Source organism: Gobio gobio, assembly GCF_949357685.1.
Source record: "Gobio gobio genome assembly, chromosome: 3".
NCBI classification, from domain to species: domain Eukaryota; kingdom Metazoa; phylum Chordata; class Actinopteri; order Cypriniformes; family Gobionidae; genus Gobio; species Gobio gobio.
The window spans coordinates 70,601,588-70,613,718 of record NC_137099.1 but is presented as its reverse complement, the minus strand read 5'-3'; the positions used below and the strand labels follow the sequence as shown (position 1 = coordinate 70,613,718).

The window sequence follows — 12,131 nt, the reverse complement described above, 5'->3', positions numbered from 1 at the left end:
GACTTAGTCAGGGTTAAGATTCATCCAAAATCTGACGCTCGCGCAAGCTTTACAGCTAAGCTGGCCCTAGTGTATGCTGGACCATTTTGCATCTCAAAGAAACTGTCAAGTGTCAACTACAAACTTTCGAATGTGGACACTGGAGAAGATGCTGGTGTGTTTCATGTAGTAAATCTTCAGCCTTTCCATTCACGGGACACAACCATGCCTACAGCAAGTTCCAATGATGGTTTTGAGAGGTCACTACCTTTGAATGAAAACGTTGATTCTCAAACAGACAGAGAGGAATCTGTTAATGCTGACCAGAGGGTTGATACTGACAGCTCGACTGAAACTTTGAATCGACACTCAGATGAACATTCTAAAGAACAGTGTACGGAACTCTCACTTGACCTTGCACCAGACAGTATTGATGGTGGGGATGTGTATGACTTGACATCTGACGCAGTTATTTCCGAAATTGCAAATCAGGGTCAGGGGCGTTATGCACTGAGACAGAGACGGGCCGCTAGAATTACCTCTGACTGGACTGTGAACAGGTGGACTAACCCCTACCACACACAAAGGTTTGACTTGTTCAATTCAATTCAATTCAATTCAAATTTATTTGTATAGCGCTTTTCACAATACACATTGTTTCAAAGCAGCTTTACAGAAAGTGCATTTCATAGATGTACAGTAAAAATGTTAGAAAGACAATGTTAAAGAATAATGTTCGAAAAAGTTAATCAATCGTGTATTAATTTAGGCCATAACAACGCTGGTGTTGAGTCGTCTCTTCACAGGCGTCGAGTCGTCTCATCACAGGTGTCGGGGCATCCGAAGTCTCCATGAGAGGCTGATACAAACTGGAGCTGATGAACTATTTACCTCGGGACTAGTGTCCCGAGATAACAACAGAAAAGCAGATGGGAAATGATTAGCGTAGCTGCTGTTCAGAATATTATATTAATGCTTTTGATCCGATTTAACTGTAGTATAAAAAGATAATTATAATGTGAATGCTTGGCTAAAGAGATGCGTCTTTAATCTAGTTTTAAACTGGGACAGCGAGTCTGAACCTCGAACAATATCAGGAAGACTATTCCAGAGTTTAGGAGCTAAATGTGAAAAAGCCCTCCCTCCTTTAGTGGACTTAGATATCCTAGGAATGACCAGAAGCCTCGAGTTTAGTGATCTTAAAGAGCGCGATGGATTGTAGGGCGATAGAAGATCCGTTAGATACACTGGAGCTAAACCATTTAGGGCTTTATAGGTTAGCTTCTTAACCCGCACCGGTTCGTGGGCGGGGGGGTTGACGGAATTGGGGGGGTGTGTACTTTTATTTACTTTTGTTTTATACAAAATATTCAATCAACTATCACAAACTATGCATCATTTGAAAGCTAAAACACTCAAGATTCATGTTCTGAACTTGTTTTTGCAATAAATACACCAGAGAGGAAAGGGTTAAATGAAACGCTAAAGGACCGTCCATGTAAACATTAGCATAATATCAGCGTTACTCATCTTTCATCTCCTGTCGTTCAGATCAGATCGGACGAATCCAATAAACACCCGCATACATCTCTGTGTAAGAGTCCACTCTTCAAAATGCATCCCACTTTTTAATCCAAAACAACGAAAAAATAGGGAAAAAACTAAAAATCCTCCGTTGTTTGCAAGAGAGTTTTGAGTTAGCGTGATCAATCATGTCCATTTTCAATGAAATATCGATTCTATTCCGTGTCTGGCAAACTCCCCCTGCTAGAATAGTTTCTCCCACGTATTTTAAACCCTCCCTCGTCTCTCTCCTTCAATCAGAGACTCTTCTGGGATGCATCATATAGAGGAAGTGCCTTACAGGCTTGGTGAGCTGTCAATCATTGCGCCCATGGTTTTCGTTGGATAAAGGCACTCGGTGCCCAGCCAATGCCTTTCCAACAAAGGTTTGATTGATGGACTTAGTAACCAATCAAAAGGCATTATCTTGCGCAGTTTGCGTAAGTAGGCTTTGGTGAATACTGTTTGTGCGCTGGCTGCGCGTTCTCAATGGCGCAACTGCAGTGGAGCGCGCTGTCTCTTACTGATGCTTCCCATCAGCTAAATGAGTTTTTTACACTTTGTAATCTCTGTAAATAGTTGCTTTAGTTTTTCAGTAACTGTTTATCCATTATAATTAGTAGTATATTGCAGTTTATTGCAGATTTATTTGAATGAAAAACTACTCTTTACAATAGCAAATGTTCTGAAATAAATGGCCTTTTTGAAATGACGCCTAGACTTTTCTTGACATAAAAGCTCACAGAAGCTACATTACTGAGAGAATCATCCTCATATTTGAATCATGACATGATTAGACATTCAGTTTTATATTTAAGTTATTTTCAGGCTCTTAACATTAAATTATAATATTTTTTTCCCTAAGTGAAAACAAAAAACAAAAAACGTGAGTCACTTACATGTATATTTACATGTATATTACTCTGTTCCCATATTACTTTGAGTTATTATGACTCTTGGGTAGCAATATTTCAAGTGTCTAGTTTAAAATAAGACCAGGTTTATGAATTTAGACCATAGGGTTTAAGAGCTGCAGACATTTTCATTTGGGTATATCGTTTTCAAAGAATTCTCAAAAATGGGGCGCTTGTTAAGAGGTTAATAGCAATAGTTTGTAATTGATACGGAATGTAATAAGAACTTGTAATAAGAATAACAGACAAAGTTAGAATGTTGCTTAAGAGTGTTTTCGTTAACGTTCTTGCATGTTCATGGTTCCTAACTGAGGAAAATTGAGTTTCACTTTTGTGTTGCGGTCATACTTTCTTAAGTGTTACTAAACGAATGTATGCTGTGCAAACATGTATGCTTGTACTGCCTGTACATTATCTACCCCTATGTCTTGTTAACTTTTCGACTAAGTCATGTATGAGTAGTGGTTAAGTACAAGTGCTCACTCTGCTGTGTACGGCTGAGGGCAGCCTTTTTTTGGCCGGGGGAAATATGTAACGAGTAGGAAAATAGTGTGGCCCCTTTAAGAGCGCTCGCTCCCTGTTGGATCACCTGCGTTCTGTGTGTGTGTGCGCACTGCGTCGAGCTCCCATGTGTGCGTATTATTTTCTGTCTTCTGTTGCTAACGTTCAGTTATTTTTTGTTTTATTAAGTAATGCTGTGGACGGAAATGGAGTTTGTGACGGACTCTTGTGAGAGTTCCGCAGGGAATAAAGTGCGAGCTGTTTGATGTCAATCGCCTCCGTGTTTGCTTCAACTTCAGTTACGTTAAGTGAGCTATCCGTATTTTTCACCCGGACACATGTGTTACAAACTGTAAAATTCCTCAGTTGTGCATATTTGTGTGTAGTTAGATATATGCAAAAAAAACATTTTTGGAAGAGTTAAATTAGTTTTGCACAAAGTGTTGCTTTTGCAAGCGATGTCTGATGTTTTGCATGTTGTATGTTTTGTGTGTAGAGTTACAAGCAATGGAGCCATATTTTCAGAAATTGTGTGTAAGCAATTAGATAAAACTGTAAATGAATCCAGTTTATTTTAGTTCAGGACTCATAGTCCAGGTGTTAGTAATCTGTGCTTAATCTTTGTTTCAGGCAACATTTTTTTAACTCACGATTAACTAGATTAAGGCCTACTCTTGGCATAATTTAAATCCTGTCCAGGAAACCACCTCTTGAAAATCTGCATTGATAATTCATAAAATGTGGTGTGAGCTCAATTTAAATGACAATTACAGAAAAACACAATCTGACTTAACTATTAACACACAAACTTGTACTTTTCACATTTATGATTAATAGCTATTTAGAAATCATTCACAGTGCAGGGTGGAAAAATTAATGTTGGTATGTAAACTGTATGCTTTACTTGACTTATTTGTGTGCTTTGGTTCATTGTCTTGTTGCATCACATAACCTCTCTAAAGGTTGAAGACATGAACTGCTGTCCTGTATTTATTTTATTTTTTTACATAACATTGGTTATTGCTAATGACACACAGAGTAATTAATCTACACTGTGAGCCCGGACAAGTTGAATCTACTTAAAAAATTGGAGCAAACTGGTTGCCCTGAAAATTTAGTAATATGAACTAAAACGAGTACATTTAACTTAAATTTAAGTTAACATTTTAACTTAAACTTTAAACTTGTTTTAGTTAAAAAAATTCAGAACCTAGATAAAACTCCCCCTGCTGCTACTCTGATTTGCATTTGTGTAGCTCACAGCATGTTCATTTACATGATAAAGCCTCCTCTAGAATTAAGGGGAGGGGGGGTCATGGGGGGACAACTGCCAAGCAAGACCCACGTCAATTTCCCACAATTTACAGCAGTTTTCAGTGTTGCCTGCAAATTGCCGCGCACAGTCGTAAACCTGAAGTTTCACGGCAATCTACAGTGCCACATACTGACGAAAATCCCACTTTTCATGCAGTGACTCTGACAGATGTCTGTTAGATACAGACTGGATCTTCAGAAGCAGAATAGATCTGTAGGTTGGTTTGTGCTGGTGAAGCTGGTCGTCTGGTCATAAACTGCAGCTGGACACTACAGATGATTGAGGTCTTCAGGAGAAACTTGTAACATCTGACTTTAAAACACTTTTGTTGCTACATAATTAAGGGACCAGAGACTTCCACGTTTCAATGAGCCATATGTATTTTCAAATCACAATTCATGCAGAAACATTCCACATACATAACTGTCCTGCTGCAAATGAACAACCAAGAAGTGCAGTCTTTTATAGTAGCATTTTGGCTACCAAGAGCTCAGTCTTTGAAGAAGTAGTAGTGGGATGGAACAGTACTCAAGATCTATGCTACTGGAATCACATCATCTTATGACCGAGGCCCCCAGCGGCTGTTGGTAAGTTGAAGTATCGCATGAAATGAACACTGGATGTTAAGGACGTTGTTGGCGGAACAAGGACAATCAAATACTTCTTTGGACAGGTTTACAGTTGAGCTGTTTCCTCATGCTTACTCAAGGAACCCTCTGCATCAAACAAACAGATAAACTTAGTGCAACCATTAACACATTTCCCCATACCATATTTACATAAACCTTACCAAACATCATATATACAAACAAAACAACGACAGTAGTACTCACATTTGAGTTCAAGAACTAGAAGTTCCTCAAAACCGGGTACAAACACAAGACAGCATCGTAGAGAAAGCTTCTCCAAGTGGTTAACACATCCTTCCTCACTCATGCTTCTTCTCTTTACTTTTTTATGCTAACAGGTAGCTTACTGACTAGAGCACCCCTTAGTGGCCTAGCTAAACATTGCATGCACAGCAAGCTAATGGGACAAAAGTAACAGTAAAACTGTTACAACTTGCTCTGGAGTCTCTGTGATTGAGCCACTTCAGCTCCGGCGAGATAGAGGAGATGTCAATCACAGAGACTCCAGAGCTGGAGCTTATGAGGAGGGTTAACCTGCTGCTGTGCTGCTGTGCTGCTGACGGACTGCCGAGAGGATGAATGCATCTTTAATAAAGTCTCACAAAGGTCTCCTGACGTCTCTCTTGCTTCTCCAGCGTCTCTTTCAGAGGCCTTCAATATCGACACTGAACATCCACTGAGATTCAACGGCACGGCTGAAGATTTCTTTGGTTACAGCGTTTATCAGTCTGAGTTTGAAAACAGGAAACAGTGAGTGAATCACACACACACACACACACACACACACACACACACACACACACACACACACACACACACACACACACACACACACACACACACACACACACACACACACACACACACACACACACACACACACACACACACACACACACTGGTTGCTAGGGTGTTGTACATGGTTGCCAGGGGTTTTCTGCTTGATTGTGTGTGTGTTTTGGGCAGGATCCTCGTTGGAGCCCCATTAAAAGGAAACTCAAGAGGTGAAATGTACAGTTGCACCGCAGATCTTCAGTCCTGCAGACCGCTGCACTGGTCAGGTATCACACACACTCTCTGTCATGGACTCTCTGCTGACTATCATTGTTCATCATCTAACTGTGTTGTGGTTTGGGTTTGTCCGGTCATACTGTGGTCTCTCTGGTGATGATTGACAGGCTCAGAGAGCGTCCGGTTCTTCGGCATGTCTGCTGCGGTGTCGTCTGCTGCTGTCGGACGCTTGACTGTAAGTTCAGCAGCTTCCTTCATCAGTCACTTCACAGTCTGCTCTGTGTCCACTGAAGAGCGGGAAACACTGCAGGAATGCTCTGTGATTTGATCCTCCAGATGTTTCAGATGTGATTGTGTGTCTTTCTCAGAGCTGCAGTCCGTATCTTCCTCATGAGTGTGACGGAAAATTGTATCCGAACGGCATCTGCTACCAGTTCAACAGCGGTTTACAGGCCGTCTCAAACTTTACCTTCGCTTACCAAGGTCTGACGAGTACCAGAATCCAGCTGGTTTCTTGGGTGTTTTCACACTGGAAAAGCCACCTTCATGCGACACAAATACATTAAACCCAAGTCTCATTTACTCATCTGCGCATAATAGCAAACATCATCTGATGTGCACATTTGTGATGACGTAAGATGAACACAAATGATCCAGGGTTTAACAGAATCAAGTTGAGCATGAAACCAGGCCGATGCTGCGAGGGGCGATGGGAACAATCCCACTCAGACTCGGACCAGAGCAAGCCTGCCCAGTGTGAAAACGCTCTTAGTAACATTCCAGTTAGTGTGATGATTACTGCACAGTAAAATCCCCAGTGTTAAATCAACACTGCTCAGAGCACATATGGTCCCACTCTACAGAGTGTTAAAGTTAATGAGATAATTAAGAGATTAATTAAGTGATGATTAACCATTAGTGGTTACACCTGATGATAATGAGCAGACTCATTGAAGAAAAGAGAAAAGAGAAAAAAGAAAAACACAAGAACTACGATTGACTATAAAAAGACATTAAATGTTTTTTAAATTTGACACAGACATATGAGAATCTATCAATATTTCTCCTCATCTGCACACTTTTGAACTAAAAGCCCTGAGGGATGTTGTTTTGTCGTGAGTCTTCATGAGGATAATAGAGGAGTTTTTTATGAATGATTTCAGCTGACGCTCATATTACAATCAAAGGTACCGACGCGGTTTTCATATTCATAACTCCTGACACATATTAACAAATGAAGGTAACTATATGACTTTGAGAATAAAACAGAGGTAAAAAATGGAAGCTTGAGTCTTAGATCTTTTAAATGATGTATAGTTTGTCAAGGTAATTACTTACATCTGACAGTAATTTTGAGCTAATTTAAACAAAGAAAGCTTCAGTGCGTCCTCGCGCAGGTTTTTGAGTTTAATATTCACAGATGATTACAGAGTAAACTTAGCCTACTTACACACATCGGTGGATCGTTGCTTTCAGAAATTAACAGCTTGTCATGGAGAATTACTCCAGGATTATTAAACGTGTCTCAAAACGATGTAGTTGAAGTAGGAATGCAGTACTTGATGTGTTCATTTGAGATGATGTGTGTGGGCGTCGACTCCGGAGCCTCAGTATTTGAATCTCAATAGAGCGTGTGCTTCGTGGGCGTGGTCGCATTAGTGTATAATGAGCCGCTCAGGAACTACTAACATCTCTCTGCTTTCAAACAGATTACATAAACACAGAATATTTGTTTTTGATTTGGTTTACAGTGTTTAAAACCTGACATTTCAGCGTTTCTTTAGACATATGTCTAATGTTTGTGAGACAAGTATTCACTTAGCTAGAGGTCATTTTCTGAAGACTATCTGAATGAACGTCTTTGACAGAGAGGCTGCAGATCGCGCATCATGTTTGATTTCTTTATTTTGCAAAAAGCACAACAATTTGTTTTTATTGTGACTATACACAAAAAAATTGAAACTTAACAGATTATAATGATGTATAACACTTGCCTGAATGAGTCAGTTATTTGAGTCTCTTTGGCACTGACAAGAAAAAAAGCAAGCCAATCACGCCGGCGCGACGGCCGACTCGAGAGGGTTAAATAAATAACACTAAGTGAATAATCATCTATAAAAGTAGTCACATAACATGCTAAAAGATATATTGGTGTATTGCACCTTAAAATGTTATTGCATGTTAAGAACAGAATAGAATATATTAAGTCTTGTCCCCATTCAGAGTCCTTATAGCCCATGGATAGTAACTGTTTTTTAGTCTATTTTTCTTACTTTTAAGACTCCTGTATCTCCTCCCAGAAGGCAGGAGGCTAAACAGTCCATGTCCAGGGTGGGTGTCATCCTTTATTATGTTGCGGGCTCCGTGGAGACAACTGCTGTTTGCGATTTCCTCCAAAGAAGGCAAGGGGCAACCAATGATTTTTTCAGCAGTCTTAATAACTTTTTGCAGTGCCTTCCTATTGGCGGCTGAACAGCCAGAGTACCACACTGAGGCAGTTTGCAAGGACACTCTCAATGGTGGAGCGATAGAAAGTCACCAGCAGATTTCTCCGCAGATTGGTTTTTCGGAGTAGCCTCAGGAAGTGCAAACTCTGCTGGGACTTCTTCACTATGGCCTTTGTATTGTCGATCCAGAAGAGGTCGTCGGAGATGGTTGGTCCCTAGGAATTTAAAGGTGGAGACCCGCTCCACCTCATCACCGTTGATCTGGAGTGGGACTAAAACATTCCTTTTTCTCCTAAAATCAATGACCATTTCCTTGGTTTTCTTGGTATTCAGCACCAGGTTGTTGTTGCTACACCACTTGGACAGTGCCTGGACCTCCTCCCTGTACTTTGACTCATCTCCTCCCGTTAGACCAACCACTCTTGTGTCGTCTGCAAATTTAATAATGGTGTCGGAGGAGTGGATGGGAATGCAGTCATGGGTGTACAGGGAATAAAGGAGTGGACTCAGCACACATCCCTGTGGGGAGCCGATGCTAGTTGTGATGGTAGAGGAGGTGTGGGAACCAATTCTCACGGTTTGTGTCCGGTTAGTGAGAAAGTTCAAAATCCAGGTGCAGGTGGAGCGGGAGAATCCTCGTTGCAGCAGTTTTTCCACCAGAGTGCCTGGTATGATGGTATTAAATGCTGAACTATAATCAATAAACAGCATTCTAACATAAGTTCCTGACAGCTCTAGGTGACTCAGTGCGGTGTGAAAGGCTGTGTTAAGGGCATCTGCTGTTGACCTGTTTGCTCTATATGCAAACTGATGGGGGTCAAAGCTGTGAGGGAGGCTGGCCTTGATGTTCTCAGCGATCAGTTTTTCAAAACATTTCATGACCACTGAGGTGAGGGCTAAAGGCCTGTAGTCATTTAGACTACTGACTGCAGGATTTTTGGGAACAGGGACAATTATGGCAGATTTTAGGCAAGTGGGGATGGATGCTTGTGTAAGGGAGGTGTTAAAAATCCTTGTAAAGACCCCTGATAGCTGGTCTGCACAAGCCTTCAGTACTTTACCGAGTACTCCATCTGATCCAGCAGCCTTGTTTGGGTTCACTGCCCTCAGCACACGTCTTACTTGGTGTTCTTGTAGTGCGAGAGTGTGCAACGTGGTGGAGGGTGGAGGCAGGGTGACTGGGGGTGGTGTTGTTGTCTCAAACCGGGCAAAGAAACGGTTCAGCTCCTCTGCCTATGGCAGCCACCGATGATCTGCTCTTGTAATTGGTGAGATGTTGTAGTCCCTGCCACACCCGCCGTGGGTTGTTCTGCTGCAGATGGTCCTCTTTTTCTGCCTTAATACCTCTCCTCAGGTTCGTCCTCGCTGCGCTATACTGGGCCTTGTCTAACTCCTGCGACTTTTACTCACTCACAGACATCAAGAATCAGCCTATGAATCTCAACAATGGTGACATGCCGCAATGCATTCTGGGTGCATCACGCAAAAATCATCTATGGCTCCCAGAATGAATTGTGGCATGAAGCATGTCACCATTGTTGAGATTCATAGGCTGATTATTGATGTCTGTGTGTGAGTAAATCTCACAGGAGCTCAAAGTGCTTAGTGTACAATCTGTTTCAAAACTAATTCAGCTTTTCTGATTAAAACCGTGCTTTTCTAGAATCACAATAAAACAAAGTTAATAGTATATTGCTCATACTCAGTCAAAAGATCGATGAATTAAATCAATACACAATGATCATATTCTCATCATCGAGCATTGACAGCATCTGGTAGTGTTTTCTTTTGCTTTTCTTGCCATAGCAAACTCAAAATAAAAATTTTCATTTACATTTAGGCATTTGGCAGACGCTTTTATCCAAAGCGACTTAAAGTGCACTTATGACAGGGACAATCCCCCTGGAGCAACATGGAGTAAAGTGCCTTGCTCAAGGACACACTGGTGGTGAACCAGCAACCTTCTACATATCAGTTCAGTGGTTTAACCCACTAGACTACCATCTCCTCTAGATGAGACCACCATCAATTTTCAAAACAAAATCAAACAAAAAATCAGTTTATTCTCAATAAGAGCTTCTGTAGACGTATAACAGAAATAAAGTCAGTCTGGTTAGTAATGTGTGAAGCTGGTAATGCTGTTTGTGGAGTTGTTTAATCCTCCTCTGCTGAGATCTTCAGAGATTTAATGTCTTCTTTTATCTTCAGTTGATTTCATCTAAGGCTGTGACTGAAGTCAATTGTAGTTCTTGTGTTTCTCTTTCCTTCTGTGATTTTGCTCATTATTATCAGTGTCTTCAATAATCAAACAATCATCACTCAATTAATCTCTTAATTATCTCATTAACTTTAACACTCTGTAGAGTGGGATTATATGTGCTCTGAGCAGTGTTAATTTAAGACTGGCCATTTTACTGTGTGACAACACGGTGAAAGACTAAAGACATGATTAAAGATATTACGTTAAATACTTGGGAAATATATGGATTTATTGGCCATCTTATCAATAATTTGTTGGTTGATTGCTAAAAGAAGTTGGCTTAACGATGTGTTTTCATATCTTGTGATATTTCTGCAGAATGCACGAAGAGAGAAGTCAATCTGGTGTTTCTCTTTGATGGATCCAGCAGTATGAAAACAGAAGAGTTTGACAAGAACAAAATATTCATCAAAGAGGTCACGGAAAAACATTCAAACTCATCCATAAAGGTAAATCAATCCACCATTATTAATGTGGTAATCGACATGTAATGGTGTATATTTTTCTAATGATGATAACTGTATGTGTGTTTGCTGTTTGTGTTTGTGTGTGTCAGTTTGCTGCTGTCCAGTTTTCAGCAGACCCCAGAACTGTGTTTGACTTCAACGACTATCAGAACGGCTCCGCTGAACACAAACTCATGAAAGAGCCACACATGAAAAGTCTCACAAACACACACAAAGCAATCAGCCATACCTTGTGAGTGAAACCTTCATATGTTTATGAACGCTCACTGAATTTACACTGAAAGAGAAAAAGTCTAGAAATCAACAAGTGAACATCAAATATGGTTCTGTATATATGTAATATGTATCAAGTATATTTCTGTAGTTTGGCTCTTTTGTTCTGGTCTGTTAAACACATGGAAGTTGGACTTTGTCATTATTTAAATTATACATTAAAAACACATTGGTGTAGAAACTACAGGAGCACACTGATGTGGAGACTGAAAGCTGGTCATATTCATCATTATTTATGATTTATTACATCACCAGAGAGAATCTCCTGAATAACGCGTCGTCTGGAGCAGATCTCAGCGCTCAGAAAGCCCTGGTGATTATCACAGATGGAACCCCCAGTGATATTGATAAAGAAAAAATCCTCAACAAATGTGATGAGCAAAACATCCTCCGCTACATCATTGGGGTGAGTTTCCCTAAACTATGTAGTTTCCATGTTACTAGTGGCCAAGGTTATTATAGTTTTGCATATTTCATTCGTTTTTATTTTTATTTCGTTTTGACTTTTTGTTTTCAAATTCAGTTTAGTTTTAATTCGTTTTTAAAGTGGGTTTGCTAGTTTAGTTTAGTTTTTATTTTTTGAAAATGCTTAGTTTTAGTTTAGTTTTTATTAGTTTTAGTGTTAGTTTTAGTCTTTTTTGTAATTTGGGTTAGATTCAAAAAGGTCAGAAAAAGTATTGTGTAATAATAACTCAACAAAAACATCGTACAATTTGGGAAAATATTCCTTCAAAAATAAAACCAGTACATAAAATGTACACATGGGCACAGA

General features: G+C 40.1%; 1 protein-coding gene across 2 annotated transcripts in view; it reads left to right on the top strand.

Moving 5' to 3' along the window:
- Positions 1 to 12,131, top strand: part of LOC307123634 (integrin alpha-L-like) — an 80,172-nt gene that overhangs the window by 14,886 nt on the left and 53,155 nt on the right. For both annotated transcript variants that reach the window (XR_013816181.1, XM_079812245.1), the window contains exons 2-8: positions 5,537 to 5,651; positions 5,868 to 5,962; positions 6,080 to 6,147; positions 6,281 to 6,395; positions 10,938 to 11,068; positions 11,176 to 11,318; positions 11,615 to 11,765. Coding sequence is in view for 1 of the 2 variants with exons in the window: in XM_079812245.1 (XP_079668371.1) it covers positions 5,537 to 5,651; positions 5,868 to 5,962; positions 6,080 to 6,147; positions 6,281 to 6,395; positions 10,938 to 11,068; positions 11,176 to 11,318; positions 11,615 to 11,765 (818 nt within the window). In the remaining variant the exon portion in view is untranslated. The remainder of the gene's footprint in view (positions 1 to 5,536; positions 5,652 to 5,867; positions 5,963 to 6,079; positions 6,148 to 6,280; positions 6,396 to 10,937; positions 11,069 to 11,175; positions 11,319 to 11,614; positions 11,766 to 12,131) is intronic.